The sequence below is a fragment of the Myxocyprinus asiaticus genome, chromosome 29 (assembly GCF_019703515.2).
Source record: "Myxocyprinus asiaticus isolate MX2 ecotype Aquarium Trade chromosome 29, UBuf_Myxa_2, whole genome shotgun sequence".
Classification (NCBI taxonomy): domain Eukaryota; kingdom Metazoa; phylum Chordata; class Actinopteri; order Cypriniformes; family Catostomidae; genus Myxocyprinus; species Myxocyprinus asiaticus.
This window is the reverse complement of record NC_059372.1, coordinates 17,892,355-17,911,683: the sequence shown is the minus strand read 5'-3', so window position 1 is coordinate 17,911,683 and position 19,329 is coordinate 17,892,355. Positions and strand designations below refer to the sequence as shown.

The 19,329-nt window shown below is 40.3% G+C and overlaps 1 protein-coding gene across 4 annotated transcripts in view; it reads right to left on the bottom strand.

The window, feature by feature from the left end:
- LOC127420129 (zinc finger protein castor homolog 1-like) overlaps window positions 1-19,329 on the bottom strand; it is a 320,096-nt gene that overhangs the window by 8,126 nt on the left and 292,641 nt on the right. For all 4 annotated transcript variants that reach the window (XM_051662147.1, XM_051662148.1, XM_051662146.1 and 1 more), the window contains 10 exons: window positions 17,133-17,297; window positions 15,269-15,441; window positions 14,030-14,892; window positions 8,995-9,127; window positions 8,459-8,522; window positions 7,380-7,543; window positions 6,380-6,502; window positions 3,625-3,942; window positions 3,308-3,506; window positions 1,445-1,616 (listed from right to left, as the gene is read on the bottom strand). In XM_051662147.1, the coding sequence (XP_051518107.1) occupies window positions 1,445-1,616; window positions 3,308-3,506; window positions 3,625-3,942; window positions 6,380-6,502; window positions 7,380-7,543; window positions 8,459-8,522; window positions 8,995-9,127; window positions 14,030-14,892; window positions 15,269-15,441; window positions 17,133-17,297 (2,374 nt within the window). The remainder of the gene's footprint in view (window positions 1-1,444; window positions 1,617-3,307; window positions 3,507-3,624; window positions 3,943-6,379; window positions 6,503-7,379; window positions 7,544-8,458; window positions 8,523-8,994; window positions 9,128-14,029; window positions 14,893-15,268; window positions 15,442-17,132; window positions 17,298-19,329) is intronic.

Sequence of the window (19,329 nt, the reverse complement as noted above, 5' to 3'; positions counted from 1 at the left end):
CAGGACATGTAATATTAGTAAGATTTCATAATGTAGAATGCAATAAACTACAATCCACATTTACAAACCATACCCAGTCAAGCCAGTCATATTTCCAAAGGGTTGGCAATGATTACCAAGTTTTCTCGTTGATTTAGACACTCCTTTTGATACAATGGCCCCCCCAAAAAAGTATTTGGACTCTTAAAAATGTCTGAATGTCACTGCATTAGAAAACAAAGTATCAAACCAAGTGGCATCTGCAAACAGATAATCCTAGAACTTTTTTTTAAAATGACTTATAACCAACTGGTCTCAAGGTGATTTTTTTTTGTTTTTGTGGATGTATGAAGTCAGTTCCCCTCGAGCAGAAAAAACGCAGGTGTACTGTAGTTCATCACATTCAATATGGACATGTTCTATTAATATTTGACAACCAGAAAGTGTCCAAATACTACTTTGCAGGGCCACTGATAAGGGGGTACAACTGGACCTTTTGTCCCAGGTCGATGGGGGCCCTGAGTTGAGTACTTTTATGTTGCGTTTTGTTGAATTAATAGTCTTTTGGTTGGATTTCACCATCTCCCTCTTCCTCATTTTGTTGAAGCGATATGAACCCTGTTACATTGGTGCCGAAACCCAGGAAGGAGACCGCTGCCGCTATCTCTCTCTGCTGCTGATTGGGCAAACTCAGCGCCAGGCATGCACCCACATGGCCCGGCCATGCAAAAGCCGGGATAACTGTACACCCCCCCATATTGGACAATGGACTGAAGGGGGGCACGCTGAACACATTTTGTACCAGGCCCAGGAACTCCTACCTGCAGCCCTACTACTTTGTCTTCATTGTGAACAATATATCTATTCTTTTTTTTTTTTTTTTCCAATTTGGAATGGCCAATTCCCAATGTGCTTTTAAGTCCTCGTGGTCCCGTAGTGATTTGCCTCAGTCTGGGTGGCGGAGGACGAATCCCAGTTGCCTCCGCGTCTGAGATCGTCAACCTGTGCATCTTATCACGTGGCTTGTTGAGCGCATTGCCACGGAGACATAGCGCGTGTGGTGGCTTCACGCCATCCGCCGCGGCATCCACGCTCAACTCACCACGCGCCCCACCGAGAACGAACCACATTATAGCGATCACGAGGAGGTTACCCCATGTGACTCTACCCTCTCTAGCAATCGGGCCAATTTGGTTGCTTAGGAGACCTGGCTGGAGTCACTCAGCACGCCCTGGGATTCGAACTAGTGAACTCCAGGGGTGGTAGCCAGTGTCTTTACTACTGAGCTACCCAGGCCCCCATTATATCTATTCTTTTTATTCTTTTTGTGTAATGCATTGTTTGAAAAGCGTGTTTATGCTTTATTTCTTTAAAATAAATGCCAATTGCAAAAGATTCATTCATTTTCAAGTGTCCAAATAAGTTTTGGGGCCACTGTACATGAAAAAACGCATCTGGTTCTTACCAAGTCTACCACATTCTTCTCTCTTGGTGAAGTATTTGAACCCGTTGGCTGCGCGTCTTTCGGCTTTCTCATGCTTCTTGACGTGCCAGGGCAGTTTGGTGGTGATGTTTGTAACGAAGTAACAGCCAGGTTTCAGACAATGATAGTGGCCCCTCATCCGAAACTCACAGTGCTGCGGAGATCAGCAATTAAACACAAACTGTCAGACTGAAAACTGTTTTTACATCATGTACAACATTCTACGTCTCCATGGTTCAGTTTTCAGGTTAATTAACAACCCACTTATCAGACATTACGTTTTACATTAGCATTACTAAACTGACCAGCTTTTGAACCAAAATGGGGTCTGATAGTTTGTCAGAGCATTACTCCCAGTACCAAAGGGAAGTAGGTTACGTCTGCTCAAAAATCTTTTTTCTTTCTCTTTTTTAGAGCTTGTGACATGATCAGCATCAATGACCAAATTAAATCTGGAGTTTAGGTCTAAGCTGTAGCCACTGTCCACAATAACAACAGCAATTAGTTCATTTGGTGATTCATCTATTTCTAAAACAGCTCTTTTACCAATTCTTTAGTCTGTGTGTGTGTGTGTGTGTGTGTGTGTGTGTGTGTCCTCGGCAATATAACCTGTTTCTGCACCACCATCTGTTTCCAGAGAGGCAGATCCCTCAGGAGCACATAAACAGAACCCACTCTACTCTGGAGAGAGGAGGGGGGCTTGGAGAAGTGGGGATGGGACGCATAAATGAATTCATTTAAACAGGTTTTGCTCCAAATGCAAGTTGCAAGAAGGGGAGGGCTTTTTTCTATTAATGATGGAATTTTATATGAAAAGCAAAACTTGTTTATTTTATACAGCTTTGGGGGCTCCAAGGTGTTTTTTGTGTTTGTTTGTTTGTTTGTTTGTGTTGCACAGAGACTTGAGAAGTTAGAGGTTTTCACAATAAATATGTATCTATCCTCTGTGTGTTTTAAATGTAGTGTTGAACTAGATTTGTACATTTTCCTAAGAAAATCTGAGTGGTGCTTGTCTGTGCAAAAGTCACTGCCATAATGCTAGGATGTTGTGGGCGGTTGCCAGGGTGTTGATATATAGTTGCTAAGGTGTTCTGATTGTTTTAAGTGTGTTGCTATGTGTCTGCTATGATGTTGTAGTTGCTAGGGCTTTGTTAGGGTGTTCTGGGTGATTGCTATGGCATTGATATATGGTTTCCAGTGTGTTCTGAGTGTTTTAAATGTGTTGCTTCGTGGTTGCTAGTGCTTTGCTAGGGTATTCTAGGTTGTTGCTAAGGCATTTCTAGGTGGTTCCTAGGGTGTATTTGGTGGTTTCCAGGGTGTTGATATGTGGTTGCTAAGGTGTTCTAAGTTTTTTTTAAAGTGTGTTGCTATGTGTCTGCTATGATGTTGTGGTTGCCAGAACTTTGTTAGGGTGTTTTGGGCGGTTGCTAGGCTGTTGCTAGTTGGTTCCTATAGTGTTTTGGGCATTTTCCAGGGTGTTAATATACGGTATGGTTGTTAAGATGTTCTGAGTGTTTTTGTGTGTTGCAATGCATTTGCCCTGGTGTTTCAGGTGGTTGCTAGGGCTTTGCTAGGGTGTTCTTAGGGTATATTGGGTGGTTGGTCACTGGCCCATGTCCGAAGAGCCCACCCTCAAATCTCTATGATATTTTGGTACCTATATTTGTCTAGGTCCCTTCTTCAATGTAAGTCTATGGGATTCCCCCCCGATTGCTTAGAAAAGTAATAGCACACCTCTCCTCAACAAGTCACACAATTTGCTAACTTGCCTTAGCAAGCACCACTAATAAAGACACATAATTACTATTTGTTATGGTATTTCTGTATGTTTAAGGGCTTGCTCACCTGGTTAGGACAAAGACACTGTAGGGAATAGTAGGAGAACTGGTCTCGCACATTCACCAGATTGTTGTTGGGGTTAATGTGGTCCAGGCAGTGCGATTCAGCCTTTCCGGAGGTTTTACACACATATTTGCAGTTTCCAAATAGACAGTGAAAGTGGAACTTATTGGAGTATTTGCAGTCAGTGGCCAGACAAGGATCACTGTGGGGAAAAAAATACAATGAAATCCCATGGAAAAATGGAAATACTGGTAGATTAACGTATGTAAATTATACCACCATAGTATTATGGATTTAAAAGAAAGGCAATGTCCACTCACTTGTCCTGGAACTGCAGGAAGCCAGGCTTGACCTGAGGCTTAGCGTTCTCCAGTGAGGTTGTGGCCAGAGGGGAAGTGGCTGGCATATTGGGCATGGAAGCAGGAAGTTGGGGGATCGATCCAGCCAGCTGTTTCCAGGCTTGCAGTGAAGGAGACGAGCTGTACCCCCCTGAAACAGCCAGGCTGGGCACCTCAATGGGAGGGGTCTTGGCCATGGAAATGGGGGCAGCCATCTGATTATGGGCACTATCATTGGATTCCTTGCTCTCATTGAAAGGGGACTCTGATTTAACTTTCAGGTTGGCTCTGAAGTGGAAGCTAATGACACAGAGGTGTATCACCCATTAGATGAGCTATAATAGAGCTGCCAAACATAGTAGCAAATTAACATTACTTGATCATAATCATGTAAATTGTGTAAGTGTGAACTCCAACATTGAAAAACTTTGATAAAACTTAATTATCTGTGACTGTACTTCTTGGTTTCCATTTTAATGTGTAGGAACCCTGCACAAATTATTTTCTTAATAAGTGTTTTTGCCTTGTTTCCCAGTTTAAGTGAAATTGTATAAAATATGAAGAATATAGCAAATATATTTAAAAAAATGTTTATCTTGAATTAAAAATTTTTTTTTTTTTAAGTCAGGTTTATGCTTAAAATAATAATAAAAAAAACAATTAGCAAATGGGGTTAAAGGATTAGTTCACCCAAAAAATAAAAAGCTGTAGTAATTTACTCAGCATCATGTCATTCCAAACCTGTTTGACTGTATGAATACTACAGAAGTTGTTAGACAGAATGTTATGGATTGACAGCCTCTGTCACCATTTCTGTCATTACATTGTATCTTTCTTCCATACATTGAAGGTGAATGGTGACTGAGGTTGTCAATGGCTACCATTTCTCCCTAACAACTCGTTTTGCGTTCCACAGAAAAAAGAAAGTCTATCTTTAGATATATATTCTGGGAAAACCCATCCAAATATCTTACACAAATTTGTTTCATGAGTAAATTTTTCTTGTTTAAAGGATTTTCAGGATGTATATATATTTGAAGTCAGAAGTTTACATACACTTAGGCTGAAGTCAATAAAACTCATTTTTTAACCACTGCACAGATTTCATATTAGCAAACTATAGTTTTGGCAAGTCATTTAGGACATCTACTTTGTGCATGACATGAGTAATTTTTCCAACAATTGCTTACAGACAGATTGTTTAACTTTTAATTGACTATATCACAATTCCAGTGGGTCAGAAGTTTACATACACTAAGTTAACTGTGCCTTTAAGCAGCTTGGAAAATTCCAGAAAATGATGTCAAGACTTTAGATTATTAGCTTCTGACAGGAGGTGTACTGAATTGGAGGTGTACCTGTGGATGTATTTTAAGGCCTACCTTCAAATTCAAAAGTGCCTCTTTGCTTGACATCATGGAAAAATCAAAAGACATCAGCCAAGACCTCAGAAAAAAAAAACATAGTGGACCTCCACAAGTCTGGTTCATCCTTGGGAGCAATTTCCAAACGCCGGAAGGTACAACGTTCATCTGTACAGCAACAGTACGCAAGTATAAACACCATGGGACCACGCAGCCATCATACCGCTCAGGAAGGAGACGCATTCTGTCTCCTAGAGATGAATGTAGTTTGGTGCGAAAAGTGCAAATCAATCCCAGAACAGCAGCAAAGGACCTTGTGAAGATGCTGGAGGAAACAGGTAGACAAGTATCTATATCCACAGTAAAACGTGTCCTATTTCAACATAACCTGAAAGGCTGCTCAGCAAGGAAGAAGCCAATGCTCCAAAACCGCCATAAAAAAGCCAGACTACACTTTGCAAGTGCACATGGGGACAAAGATCTTACTTTTTGGAGACATTTCCTCTGGTCTGTTGAAACAAAAATTGAACTTTTGGCCATAATGACCATCACTATATTCTGAGGAAAAAGGGTGAGGCTTGCAAGCCGAAGAACACCATCCCAACCGTGAAGCATGGAGGTGGCAGCATCATGTTGTGGGGGTGTTTTGCTGCAGAAGGGACTGGTGCACTTCACAAAATAGATGGCATCACGAGGAAGGAAAATTATGTGGATATATTGAAGCAACATCTCAAGACATCAGCCATGATGTTAAAGCTCGGCTGCAAATGGGTCTTCCAAATGGACAATGATCCCAAGCATACCTCCAAATTTGTGGCAAAATGACTTAAGGACAACAAAGTCAAGGTTTTGGAGTGGCCAACACAAAGCCCTGACCTTAATCTGGTAGAAAATTTGTGGGCAGAACTGAAAAAGCATGTGCGAGCAAGGAGGACTAAAAACCTGACTCAGTTACACCACTTCTGTCTTGAGGAATGGGCAAAAATTCCAGCAACTTATTGTGAGAAGCTTGTGGAAGGCTACCCAAATGTTTGACCCAAGTAAAAAAATGTAAAGGCAATGCTACCAAATACTAACAAAGTGTATGTAAACTTCTGACCCACTGGGAATATGATGAAAGAAACAAAAGCTGAAATAAATCATTCTCTACTATTATTCTAACATTTCACATTCTTAAAATAAAGTAGTGATTCTAAGTGACCTTAGACAGGGAATGTTTTCTATGATTAAATGTCAGGAATTGTGAAAAACTGAGGTTAAATGTATTTGGCTAAGGTGTATGTAAACTTCTGACTTCAACTGTGTATATAAATGTGTGTGTGTTAATATTGATTAAGAAAAGGTTTTTTGCTGTGAACTAGAGTGCTCCTTACTTGGCGTGTTTGATGGCTCCATCCACTGTACTGAAAAGGGCCCCACAATCCTCTACCAGGCAATGAAAATGTATCTTATGCAAGAAATCACACTGGGCTTCACAGAAATCATCAGTGTCATACCTGCACAACATGAGAAAAACAGAAACTCTTAAAAAGGAGATAAAGAATACAATTGTTTGTAAATTCAGTTACTCTAACATGCTAGTATTCTCAGTTTAGCTCATGAGTATCTGACTTTGAGTAAGGTGATTCTTTAGATGAACTACGCCTAAACCAAAAGCAGCAGTCCCTGGCTGGGACATTTTGTCAAGGCTTTGTAACTAAATACAAAACATCACATGCTCTGGATAAACCCTCTCTTTCCACATAACAACCTGGGAACAAACAGTTGCGGATGGCACTGACAAGCACCCGGGTACATCATAAAGACTGATGGTGACAAAAACCAGACACCGTCTAAAAAAAAAACAGAGGACAAGGAGCCAGAGAACGGCTGTGTTTTCTGTAGTAGATGTTCTATTTTGGCACACTGTGGTGATACATACTGTAGTTGGGTAGTTGAAAAATAACACAACTTTTAGCAAGGTTGCAGTTCATTTAAATAGTCATGCAGTGTTACAAATTAATTTTAAAAGTTACAAAACTACAAATATTCTATGTTGTCTGTAATAAATCGTATAATAATTTCACAAGAATTTGAAAATATGCCTTTTAAAAGTAGTTTTAGATAAATATAACATGCCCCACTGCAGGATAGTTTTTCTGTTTGAAATTGAATGTCATGTCAACTACCTTGTTACAAGCTGTGGATGAAATGGGGCTCTAAATGCTTTTTTTTCTTTTTTTTTTCTTTTTACGCTTTTATGAGAAAGACCCACATTTATGTACAACTAGTGTGAAAGAAAATTAAACAAGAGAAGTCCCAATTTCACGCTTTGATTAAAAATGTGGTGTGGACAGGACTTAGACTATAGCAACAGAAGATTCTTTCAGGCACCTGTGCAGATAGGTCCTCCATAGCTCAACGGGTTTCTCTGGGCCCGATCTCTTCATCACCCTGCAGAGATACTGAGCTGCCTCCGAGCCATCAGCTGCCTGAGCTCCCTCCAGCTCTGACTTTAGATCCAAAGCACTGAAGAAGCCAGGATTCACATGTGTCATCTACATACACACAAAGACAACAACACACATGCTTAGGCAAGTTTCATCACACCTTATACAAACAGCCTAGATGTACTTGAGCACAGAAAAAACAAACAACAGGTTTTGTGTGCTTTATGTTATGAGCTCAGTTTACTTTCTTGATTCTGTGTGAGAAAATGGAGGTGCATAACCAGCCAGAAAATTAACACAAATTAGAAAAAGTGAACATAATAAACAAAATACACAATGTACACTATGTAAATTACAATAAATAGCAAAAAACAAAATGTAGAAAAAAAACATGAAAGTTATTGTAGGGTATAAAATCTGAGGCTTCATACAAGTTTTAGATACAAGTGTTGTACTGTATATGAACCAGAGAGAGCTGAGCTCAGCCATCACGTAAACTAGATTGAGATTTCTATTTAAATCATCAAGGTAATGGTTCATGCATACCATTTATTTTAGTCATAGAAGATGTATGATTAAAACAATGTCCATTTTAATATCCACAAAAACACACAACATTTAAATATCTGTTCAGCATCATTTCATCTTTTTAAAAAATGAGGGTGACAGTTGCTCTTTTTTCTCAGCGCTGACTTTTTAATCAAATAATTTACAAAAGTCCATAAATAAAGATAGAGCAGATGGAGACAAAAAAGAAGTAAGCGGGAGAAAAAAATGTGCAGAGAGTTCAAAACAGCTCATCAAAAAACAAACATCTCTATATATCTGCCGTGGCAACCGGCTCCTGCTTCATTATATTAATTTGCGAGTGTCGGGCTGAAATTACACTGTATGAAAAATGGCTGGAAAATTTAAATGATACAAACTCATCCTATTAGCCGTGAAACATTAAAAAGCAAACAGCCCCCTCTGCATCCTGCTAATTTGTCTTGGGATGAAAAGTGCTTGATGGATGAATCTTACCTTATTCATAAGTGAGGATAAAAGAGACGTATTTCCGGGCACCGGGTGTCCATTTGATTCAGTGCTGGAAGACGCAAAACGAACAGTGTTTAGGCCAGATTTGCATGAGAACAGTTAATATTATAATTTATCTCAGATTGTGAATATACAATGAAGAAAAAGGCAAAAATGAAATGTAGTGTGCTGTTGCATCGAAAACCAGGGGGCTGGAAATTAGGGTTTATGCAAACACACTTTCATGTAAATGAATGCGCAAACATGTCATGCTTCATACTTGACAGGCATTATGAAAAGAGGGGGAAAGAAACATTAAGGGAGAATTTTTGCATTTGTATGATAGATTTCTTTTAAAGGAGGGCCTTGCAATGGGAGGAGGGAGAGTGTAAATCTTCCTCCTTGATCACTCCATAGTCCCACCTTGTGAAGGGGGTTTTAACAAGAGCACTCACACTAATTAACACAATACAGCATTATTTCAGAGATAAATCACACTGGCTAAGCCAAGAGGGGGCTGGGCCCAGAGCCTGATGGGATACCTGTGATCTTTCTTGCTCAGGTCCAGACTGTGCTCTTGGACAGAATCTTGGGAAACCCCTGAGGTGCCGTCCACCGGCTCCTGCTTCACTTCAACTGGATTAAACAGGCCTGCTTGAGATGGCTGCCCAATCCCTGAGGAGAGAGATGGAGAAAACAAATGTATTGTTGGTCAGCATTATTGCACTGTGATGAGATCCAATCTGACTTCTGTCCAGGCCAAGGAGAAGACCAGGAGTGATAATTATTGCAGAATTATGTCACGCCGTCAAGGCGTTTAAATGTTGATTGAGCGGCAGAGGGAATGAGGGAAAAAGACTCTTTTTTCAGCAGCACTTGTCACAACTCATTTGCGGGCCTGCCTCTTAACTGGTCATTAAGAGGCTAATGCTGAGGGAAAGTGGCAGATTCAGACTGCACCCCCCCACCCTGCCCCCCTTCATTGCCGCGTGTCCTTGTTGGCCTGACGACGGACGGCAGTCGATGCTGCTGAGCATGCCCAAATGGAACATCTGTTTGTCCGCCAGATTAGAGGTGACAGCCAATCAGATCAGTTCAAATAGCGTGACCTCTCGATCAGATTTTCAAAATAGGTATTCAGAAGATGGGGAGAGTGAAGACAGTAGAGGACCAAGGAGGTGGGAACAGATAAAGAAGGTGGGGTGGACTGACGGCAATGCAACCTGGCTTTTCCTCCAATCCCCAAATGATTGAAATATTAATTTGTCCTCAGGCTATGCAGAGAAAGCCAGGCTTTTGGTAGGCAGTAAGTGATATTTTATTAAAAAAAGGGTTACATTGGAGTTGGGGGGGATGAGGATTAGTGACAGCTATCGCCCGACCTGCCCTTGGCCTTCAGTTTGGAGGATGTTTACCCATGTGAAAACAGAGGAATACCCCCTACAACACAATGCCCTGGGTCTCAAACACATACACCCACATACAAACATGGACTCAAGTGCCATTCCTGATGACTTGACTGTGTGTTTGTTACAGTTACACAGTGGAGGAGGTAAAATAATGACTCATAGTGATGTGTTGGCTTTAGGCATTCACATCCTAACAAAGCCAGAAGGGTTAGTTCATACCAGCCTTGCTTCACCCTATTTTGAGTCTTCTGCTGTGTGTAATGCTCATTTGACTAATTACCCTGTCTTTGCGCCTAAAACTACTCAGTCCACCTCCATTCAGCCAAAATCTTCAGTCAGTACGCGTGTAGTGTGTAGTACGCCGTTATGATGTTAACCTCACAGACTGTCAGCAAATGACTACGTCCTACCCTGTTAAGCTGGTCTTAGCTGGTTTAAGATGGTCTAGCAGCCCAAAATGATGACAAGTGCCCAAAACCACTCTAAAACTGCTGATTTATACAGGAAGAGCATTGTCTAAGCTTTATCACTTTCTTATTCTTTCTTTTTATTTTTATTTTTGACAAAAAACTGCTTGGCGTTAACAAGGGACATTTTAATAATGACCATGTGAGAAGAGAGTCATTCAATCTTTAGCTTTGCAGTTTCTATGACAAAAAAATCACAGATGCTCTAAGAAAGCATGAAAAAAAAAAAAAAAAAAAACCTACGTGTGCTCACAAAGCTGTGTTTTTCTGGAAATTATCCAAGAATAATGTTGTACTGTGTAATTACCTCAACAAATTTACTGAACTCGTGAAAGATAATTTGTACTGGGTGTCTAATTAGCAAACCCCTCAGATTTCAGGATCTTCAGAAACACTCTGGTGGGAGTCTTCAAACAGTGAACATACAGCCAGGAAATAAAGCCACCTGAACAAATTAGCACACGACTCTTCTCATACGGTAAGACAGAGACGTGTTTCTTGCAAAACTGCCCCTTGACTAAAAGAAAGAGTTTGAAAAAAACAACAAAGCTGTATGAAAATAGCCGCAGTAAACATCGTTCTCTGCTTTCTAACGCTAAGCTCTCACCACATCCTCTTCATATTTTACCAAAATGTCCTGTTCATACGTCTTTTCTGAGCAAACGTGTAAAATTAGCAATGCCACGTTATGATCTGCGCTCTCAACTCTGTCTAGTGGGGATTTTTTTTCTACTTTTCTTCTATTTCCTCTCTACTTTTCTCAAAAGTACAAAAATTAAACACAAGATGCACATACACAAGAGAACTCTAACATTGTGTTCATTTCACTCTCCTTCGCCCTTTTGTAGGGCAGTCGGACACCCTGTAACCAGCGAGCCAACCTTGCCCCAAAATATGCTTCTCTTTGGCTTCTCTGGGAAGATCTGAGATGCCTTCAAGTCTATGCTTGCTAGGCAATAATAAGGCACAGGTAATGCTGTGCAGTCTTCTCTAAGGATTTGCTACAAATATAACAGCAGACCCCAATCTACAACCCAGCACTCTGAGCCCGCACCAGACTCCATTTATCCCTGTACAGATACAAACAAAAATAGTACTAAAAATACCATGGTACTGGCATGGTTTTTTGAACATGTACTATAGCAATAATATGGTTTTGTAGACATGTATCATGGAAATACCATGTTTTTTTTTTTTTTTTTTTTTTTTTTACATGTATCATGGTAACACCATGTTTTTTTAACATGAACTTAGCAGTACCATGGTTTTGGATATGGTACCATGGTAATACCATGTTTTTTTAGATGTGCCATGGTAATACCATGTTGTTTTTACATCTACCATGGTAATTTCATGTTTTTTTGGATGTGCACGTACTATGGCAATATCATGGTTTAGTGGACATGGTTCCCTGGTAATACCAGGCTTTTTGACATGTAACATTGGTAATACCATGTTTTTTGGACATGTACTATAGCCATACCATGGATTTGTGGGCATGGTACCATGGTAATACCATGTTTTGTTTAGACATGTACCAAGTTAATACCGTTTATTTGTGTTTGTACAATGGTATTACCATGTTGTTTGTTTATACACTGTACCATGGTAGTACCATGATATTCTTTAAAATACCTTGAGGTACCATGTAAATACAATGGTACATGAATATGAAAATCATTTCGTACCATGGCATATATTAAAGTGCCATAATATTACCATCTTAAAGCATCACTGCACACCACTGTACTGAAACTGCTTTTTTTGTATATGAACTAATTTACTCAGTGGCCTAAAACATTAGTGTTTTCATTAGTGTTTTCATACAGACACTGAAAACTGGGAACAAGTTATCATCCTACATACACACAAGCCCAAAATACACACAATCACACACATTCACACATGTACGCACACACACATCTCCCTCTCTGGAGCGCTGAGTCATTTCTGCTTCAACAGTTTCTGATATTTCTTCTTCTATATCAGAGTGCATATAAAAAGCTGCTTTGTACCTCCGATTTCTCAACTTAATATTATTCAAGCTCCATTTGGTTGGAACGAGTGCACGCTCAGATAAGAGGCCGGTGATGAGGAAGCATGTAGAACACAGGCCCTGGGATCCTCCTGAGAATGCTATTAGAGGCAGCTGTACAGAGCCCACTCACTAGTTCAGCACTTATCTGCTAATGGATTGTGGATATCATGACAATGATCACTGCAATAACAAGACAAGAGCAGCAAAACAGCCCCTTAATATTTTGCCCTAATCCTGAAATCAGAGATTTGTGTGCTGTCTGTGGATAGCATGAGCTGATGACCTGAAAGTGCCCTTTCACCGATGAGTAGGTATGAAGAAAAGAGAGAGAGAGAGAGAGAGAGAGAGAGAGAGAGAGAGAGAGAGAGAAATAGAGATGTTACCTCCAGATCTCATGTTCTTATGATGACCCTGTTGAAAGACCAGCATTTTGTGATTCAGCACTTTTTCTTCTTTTTTTCTCCCCTTTTCTCCCCAATTTGGAATGCCCAATTCCCAATGCTTTCTAAGTCCTCATGGTGGCTTAGTGACTCGCCTCAATCCGGGTGGTGGAGGACGAATCTCAGTTGCCTCCACATCTGAGACCATCAATCCACGCATCTTATCACATGGCTTGTTGAGCGCGTTACCAAGGAGACATAGTGCGTGTGGAGGCTTCATGCTATTCTCCGCGGCATCCACACACAACTCACCATGCGCCCCACCGAGAGCGAGAACCACATTATAGTGACCACGAGGAGGTTACCCCATGTGACTCTACCCTCCCTAGCAGCCGGGTCAATTTGGTTGCTTAGGAGACCTGGCTGGAGTCATTCAGCATGCCCTGGATTCGAACTTGCGACTCCAGGGGTGGTAGCCAGCGTCTTTACTCGCTGAACTACCCAGGCCCCCGAGATGCTCTTTGATGTTTTGGATGCTGGTGCCCAGCATGGGATGCTGGAATGCTGATGCCCCAACCATCTTCTTAACTACAGGGTTTCCACACCTTTTGACCAATTAATTTCCATGACTTTTCCATTACTGGATAAGCATTTAAAAAATAATAATTTATAGACATTGCACTCACAAAGATTGCCAATGAAATAATTTAGAGCTTCACATAGCTTCACAAATGTATTTTTGCTACAGAAATGTCCATGAGTTTTTTAAGATTAACATCAATTCCATGATTTTGTGAATCCCTATTGTAAAGTTCCCTGATATTTACAGGTTTCCCATGACCGTGGGACCCGTGTAACTACCTTATCCAGCCAGGCTTTCTTTGGTCAATCAGCTTCATGAGAAAGATCATGATGGTCAACAACATTCACCGGCTGAGATTTGCTGGTAAACATCTTGGCTATATTGATCCAACAGGTAGACCAGCACTAACTAGCACAAACTAACCTGAACCAGAATGGAAAAGTATCATGGCTTAAGCTGGTCTTTTCAGCAGGAAAAACACAGTATGGAAAACTGATCCTTTGACAGTATCTTTCTCTTTCTATTTCCAGCTAAACTTATTGGGAGATTTGAATACTGTACAATCATTCTCCTGAGAACTAGGTGGGTGGATCCCTATACTGTTGTATGTTGTATTATATCTGCAGATAATGACATTTAGAATATATAGATGATCATGAGTTGATACAGTACTATGCAGAGAAATATGAGATAAACTAACCTGCATCCGGGTTACTTGAGGCTTTCAGGGCAGCGGCTGCCAGTCTGGCCATCATGGGTGATATCAGACCCTTGCTGGCCGAGATCTTCTCCATGATGGATGATGCAGCAAAGGAGGTTGGAGTGGAAGCTACAGTAGCAGCAGCTGGGTCTCCAGGTGGGGTTGAGTTCAGGGGTAAAGAGTCGCTGGGCATGGAGTGAGTCCCAGAAGTGACGGCAGAGATCAGGCCAGCGGCAGAGGGTGTGAGCGACATGGGCATTCTGGGAATGAGAGGGAAGAAAGGGTTGGAAGCTCCTCCCAGGGTGCTGTTGGAAAGAGCCAGAGCCATGGGCACGTTGCTTGGCAGAGCCTGGGAGAGCAGGGTGGATATGCGGCTTGTGGGAGTAAGAGCAGCAGTGGGCTTGACGCTGTGGCTGGAGGACATGGTGGTTGTTGGAGTGGGCAGCATGTGTGGTACAGTGGAGGACTGCTGGGTGGTTGGAGAAGCACTTAAGCTGGAGTTCTTGCTGCTAATGGCGGAAAAGTCCATGAGGTCATCGTTGCTGGACTCTTCCTGTTCCTCTTTGGGCAACAGGAAAGAGGAAGTGAGGCCCAGCACGCCTGATGATCTGATGTGGCGGCGCTCGTGTTTGCGCTTGTGTGAGGTCATCTGACTGGTGGAGGTAAATGTGAAGCCACAGCCCTGGCGGATACAGTGGAAATGGTTAGTGGCTTTGCTGTAGACACAGCCTTCGTACTTGCACTCCTCATATTTGTAAAACTTCTTGAAGCCATCCTTGGCGTAAGCATCATCTTTGATGTGATAGCTCTTGTGCTTCTCGATGTCACACTTGTTCTTGAAGGTGAAGGTACAGCCTGGGCGCCTATATTTCACAGAGGTGGAAAATGGAAAGATTAAACTCTAAAATCCCTATTATGCACATTATTGGGAGTTAGACCTGTTATTGGGACTTAGTTGCCACCAAGGTTAATATAGTTTTGTACACAGATACGTAACTCATTCGGTGTGAATGGCTCTTAAGAGGAACTAACTTTAATATGCATACAAAATTAAATAAATAAAAAACGAATATTTATTTTATTTTTAATTTACTTCAATTAGTTTTACAACCAATGTCTTTAGTTTTGTTCAGTTTTAGGTTTTCATTTGTTTCGTGTGCATTTTTTCAGTTTATGCAAATGTTTTTAAATCAACAGTTTCCATCTAAGTTTTAATGATAACCCTAAATGCCACCATACCTGCAGTGGAAGTGGGTGGTCTTTTGCCCATAGAACTGACACCCAACCGTCCCGCAATCTTCTGTGGCACGAAATCTCTGGAAGCCATCATTGATCAGCTGTGCATTTTTCTTATGGAAGTTCTCATGAGTCATGACATCAGAGGTGCTTGTGTACACCTTGTTGCAGCCCACCTGGCAGACAGGAAATGAAAAAAGCGCTTTCATCAGACAAAGTGTGCACAAGACTTGAAATAAACACCACGTGTGAGTTTCAGTTTGTTGCACTGGATGAAAAATTTTCTGTATGAAAACAGTTGCTCGGCGCTCAAGCTCTCGTAGTCTGCAGGGACACGAAAACAACATTTCGGAGATGTGACACAAAAATAGCTCAGTTTGGCAGTGAACTCAATGTGGGGAGCAAAAGAAGCAGGTGACCTAAAAAAATTAACAGGAAACATTTTCTAAAGATCTGAGCATTGTTAAAAATTTACTCCTGAGACAACTATAACAACTAAAATATGAAAAGCAAACCCTTTATCCCAAAACAGGTGTGCATTTTATGAAAACAGCTTCAAAGAGATAAAAGAAAGGACAATTTTCTGTGATATGCAATATACAGCATGTAGAAGATAGCTTGCTGAGGTGGCGTGTGGTTTCAACCTTCTTACATTTAAGGTTTAAAGTCTATATTAGAGAGTCAGTGTCTCTGCTTTAGTCTAAAGAGTGGTAGAGTCAGGAGGGTTGTTCGGGGAAACTGTCACTTTCTTTAGTTTGAAAGGTCCTGTTACTCAACAGCAGCACTCAGGAGCCCTCTGGACAGCAGAGGAACATAAACTAATGTTTGAATTAAAACCAGCTATTGTATATCATCTCTGGCATTTTTCATCCATGCAAACAGGGCAACTTTGTCATATTCAGTCAAACAATTAAATATATATATATATATATATATATATATCTCAAGCCCGTGCCACTGTTCCTAGCGGCGAGAAAAGCACTCAGCTCGGTGACACCTTGAAAATACGCAGATGTAAAAAATTAAACATCTGGTGGGAAATTATCTTCAACTCTCCACTTGGTATTAAAAGATGAAAAATGTTGAGTTTATATAAACAAGTTTATCCATGCCAATTAAGGAGTGAGGGAGAGAGGGCGAGGGGAGAGGAGGGCCACATCCTGTTCATCCTTTTTAATTTTTGTTTTATTTACTTTATGACACCTTCTGTCTCACGAACAAAAAAAAAAAAAAAATGCTCTTAAATGGTCATATGGCCTAGAGAGAAAAAAAAAAGGAGAAGAAATTTAATATCCTTTCAACCGAAAGTCAACCGAAAGCCAAAAGATCGTCAGGAGTTTCAGAATATGCACTGGTGTCCCACCACCTCCCTGTTTCCCTTTGGAAACCTCCATGCATTTTATGTCACTAGAGAAAAGGTCAGATGGTGCATTTGAAGGATGCGAGTGTGTAAAATTAGTTTTGAGGGAAAAAGCCAGGCCAGTTTAAAATCAAGCGGGAATAAAGCTAATTGGAATTTTGAAAGCACAACTGAACCCGCATCTTTGAAGTTCTTATTGGTCAACGGATGCCTACATCAGAGTATGTTGCAGCAAGTTTACGCTTTTCTCACTATGGTTGCCTGATGGAGCATCAGTCTCGCAGTTTTGCATTTTTCATCTTCATCCTTGCAAATCAATAGATTTGCCGCATGGATGCAGCGTAAACTCTACACTTGTGTCGGTGAAGGGGAAACTGACAGAACATGTTTTACTAATCTTATTAGATCTATTTCTTCAAATTCTTCGCAGTTCTTCGCAAGCTTTTGCATATGTCTGTATAAGGGTGAATGTGCTTTTTTTAACTAGGGGTTTTTGCTGTGGTTTACCTGCATGCAGTGGTAATGGGTGCTCTTGCCGTTGAGATGGCAGCCGTGGTAGTAGACACTGCAGTCATCCAATGGGCTAAAGCGCATGAATCCATGCTGCAGGGAGTTGTCCCTCTTCTTATGCATGTTATAATGCCTTATCACATCCTGCTTACTGGTGAATCTCTGTAAACAACATAGACACAGAGTCCATAAGGTGGGGGAGGTGGTGTGTTCTGTAGGAAACCAACAATGAGTCACTTTTTTACTCTTGCAACAGCTGCAGAGCATTGCGGCCAATTGCAGCCAGGTGCATGTCACTAGTGATCATTGCAACAGGTATCGAGCAAATTCTATTGTGCTACTCACTTAGGAGGGCACTTAGATGTGTGCTCTGAAGGGTGCTGGGCATTACTGTCTGATATGTGAACAAAACAAAACAAAACAAGAAACGAAACGAAATGAAACAAAACAAAACAAAACAAAACAAACAAAACAAAACAAAACAAAAAATGTAAAATTAACTCAGGTTTCAAAATGAATCGCAAGGACGCGCAACTCAGAATAATTGCAAACGGCAAAATTATTTCCTTACAGTGACCTTCATATGACACTTTGGCCTTGTGACGGGATTCAGTTGTTCACTTTTTTATTTGGTACGACCTTACGACACTTCAAAAGAGCAAAAATGCCAAATACACCAAAAAAACCAGTCAATGTATAGCACTTACTGTAGCTCATAGATGACTATGAAACTACCTGTGCTCGAATCTCTGTGCACCCAATGTATAGCATTACGACTCAGATATTACTTGAATATATAATGCTTTTCTAAGCTCAGCTGATATTTGTCTCTGAGCTACTAACAAAGGTTCCAGAGCTAGCGTGTTTATTACTTTTTTACTGCGCCATTTCTAATTAAGATGGATCATTTGACATGCAGAGATCACAGTTGCGATATTCTCAGCTTCTAAAAAATCATGTTCTGTGCAGATGGTTTTCGAATGTGCACAGGGAAAAGACAACAAACAAACAATCAAGGCAACCAAAACAAATTCTCTTTTAATTCCCTGTCTTAGATACAATTCCATTTTTAAGTATAAAAGCACAGTTTTGTGCGGGGTTAGACAATAATAATGAGGGAATATGCTAAAAACCCCCTCCTCAAAATGAAAATCTCCTACACAATGGAGCATTCTCAAGGAAAAAATAAGTGATGTGAAAAAAAAAAAAAACTTACTCTTGACAGATCAGGGCATCCAAATCTGCAGTAATTAGGCTTGAGCTAATATTACAAGAACTGAAACAAGAGTAGCTGAAATCAATGAGCCTCTTCTAACTTCTAAATCTATATTTTCTTCATAAATGAGTGACAAGAGAGAAAGAAAATGACAGAAATGTCTAAAATACAAAACCTCATTACAAATATATCAGGCTCATCTTACAGGCAAAAAAATAAAATAAATTGGTATTCTTATAAATCTAGCCTATATATTGCCTCACATTTTCTTTTCTGTTCCAAAGTGTATTTATATAATATATGAGTCCATGTCGAACAAACAGTGATGACAGGTATTTAGGATGTCGACAAAAAAACAACAACAACAACAAAAAATTACTCACCCTCATGTTGTTCCAAACCCATATGATTTTCTTTTTTTTCCATGGAACACAAAATGAGATGTTAGGCAGAATGTTAGACCGACAACCTCAGCAACCTTCACTTTTATTGCATCTTTTTCCATACAATTAAAGTGAAAGGACTGAGGCTAACATTCTGTCTAACATCTCCATGGTGTTCCACAGTATGTGTTCATACAAGTTTTGGAACAACATGAGGGTTGGTAAATAATGGCAGGGTTTTACTTTAATTTTTGGGTGAACTTTCTCTTTAACATTACCTATTTTGTAAGCATAGAGATAATTATAGTAATTTAAGTGTATACACAATCATGTATGCACATAATTAAGATTTTTAACCTTATTTTAATCATGTGAAGATGAAGATTCATGTTGTCACATTTGAGCGTTACAAAATTTAAGCCAGAAAATCACAATTTTAAATCACTAATGAAAAATTGGTATTTCAGTGCAATAATTAGACAGACTCTTATTTTATTTTATTTGTATTCAATGAAACTGGACAGGAGCTCCCAAGTTTATTTTTTATTTTATTTAAATAATTTTATGAGGGGTCCCTTAACTCTTATCTGGAACC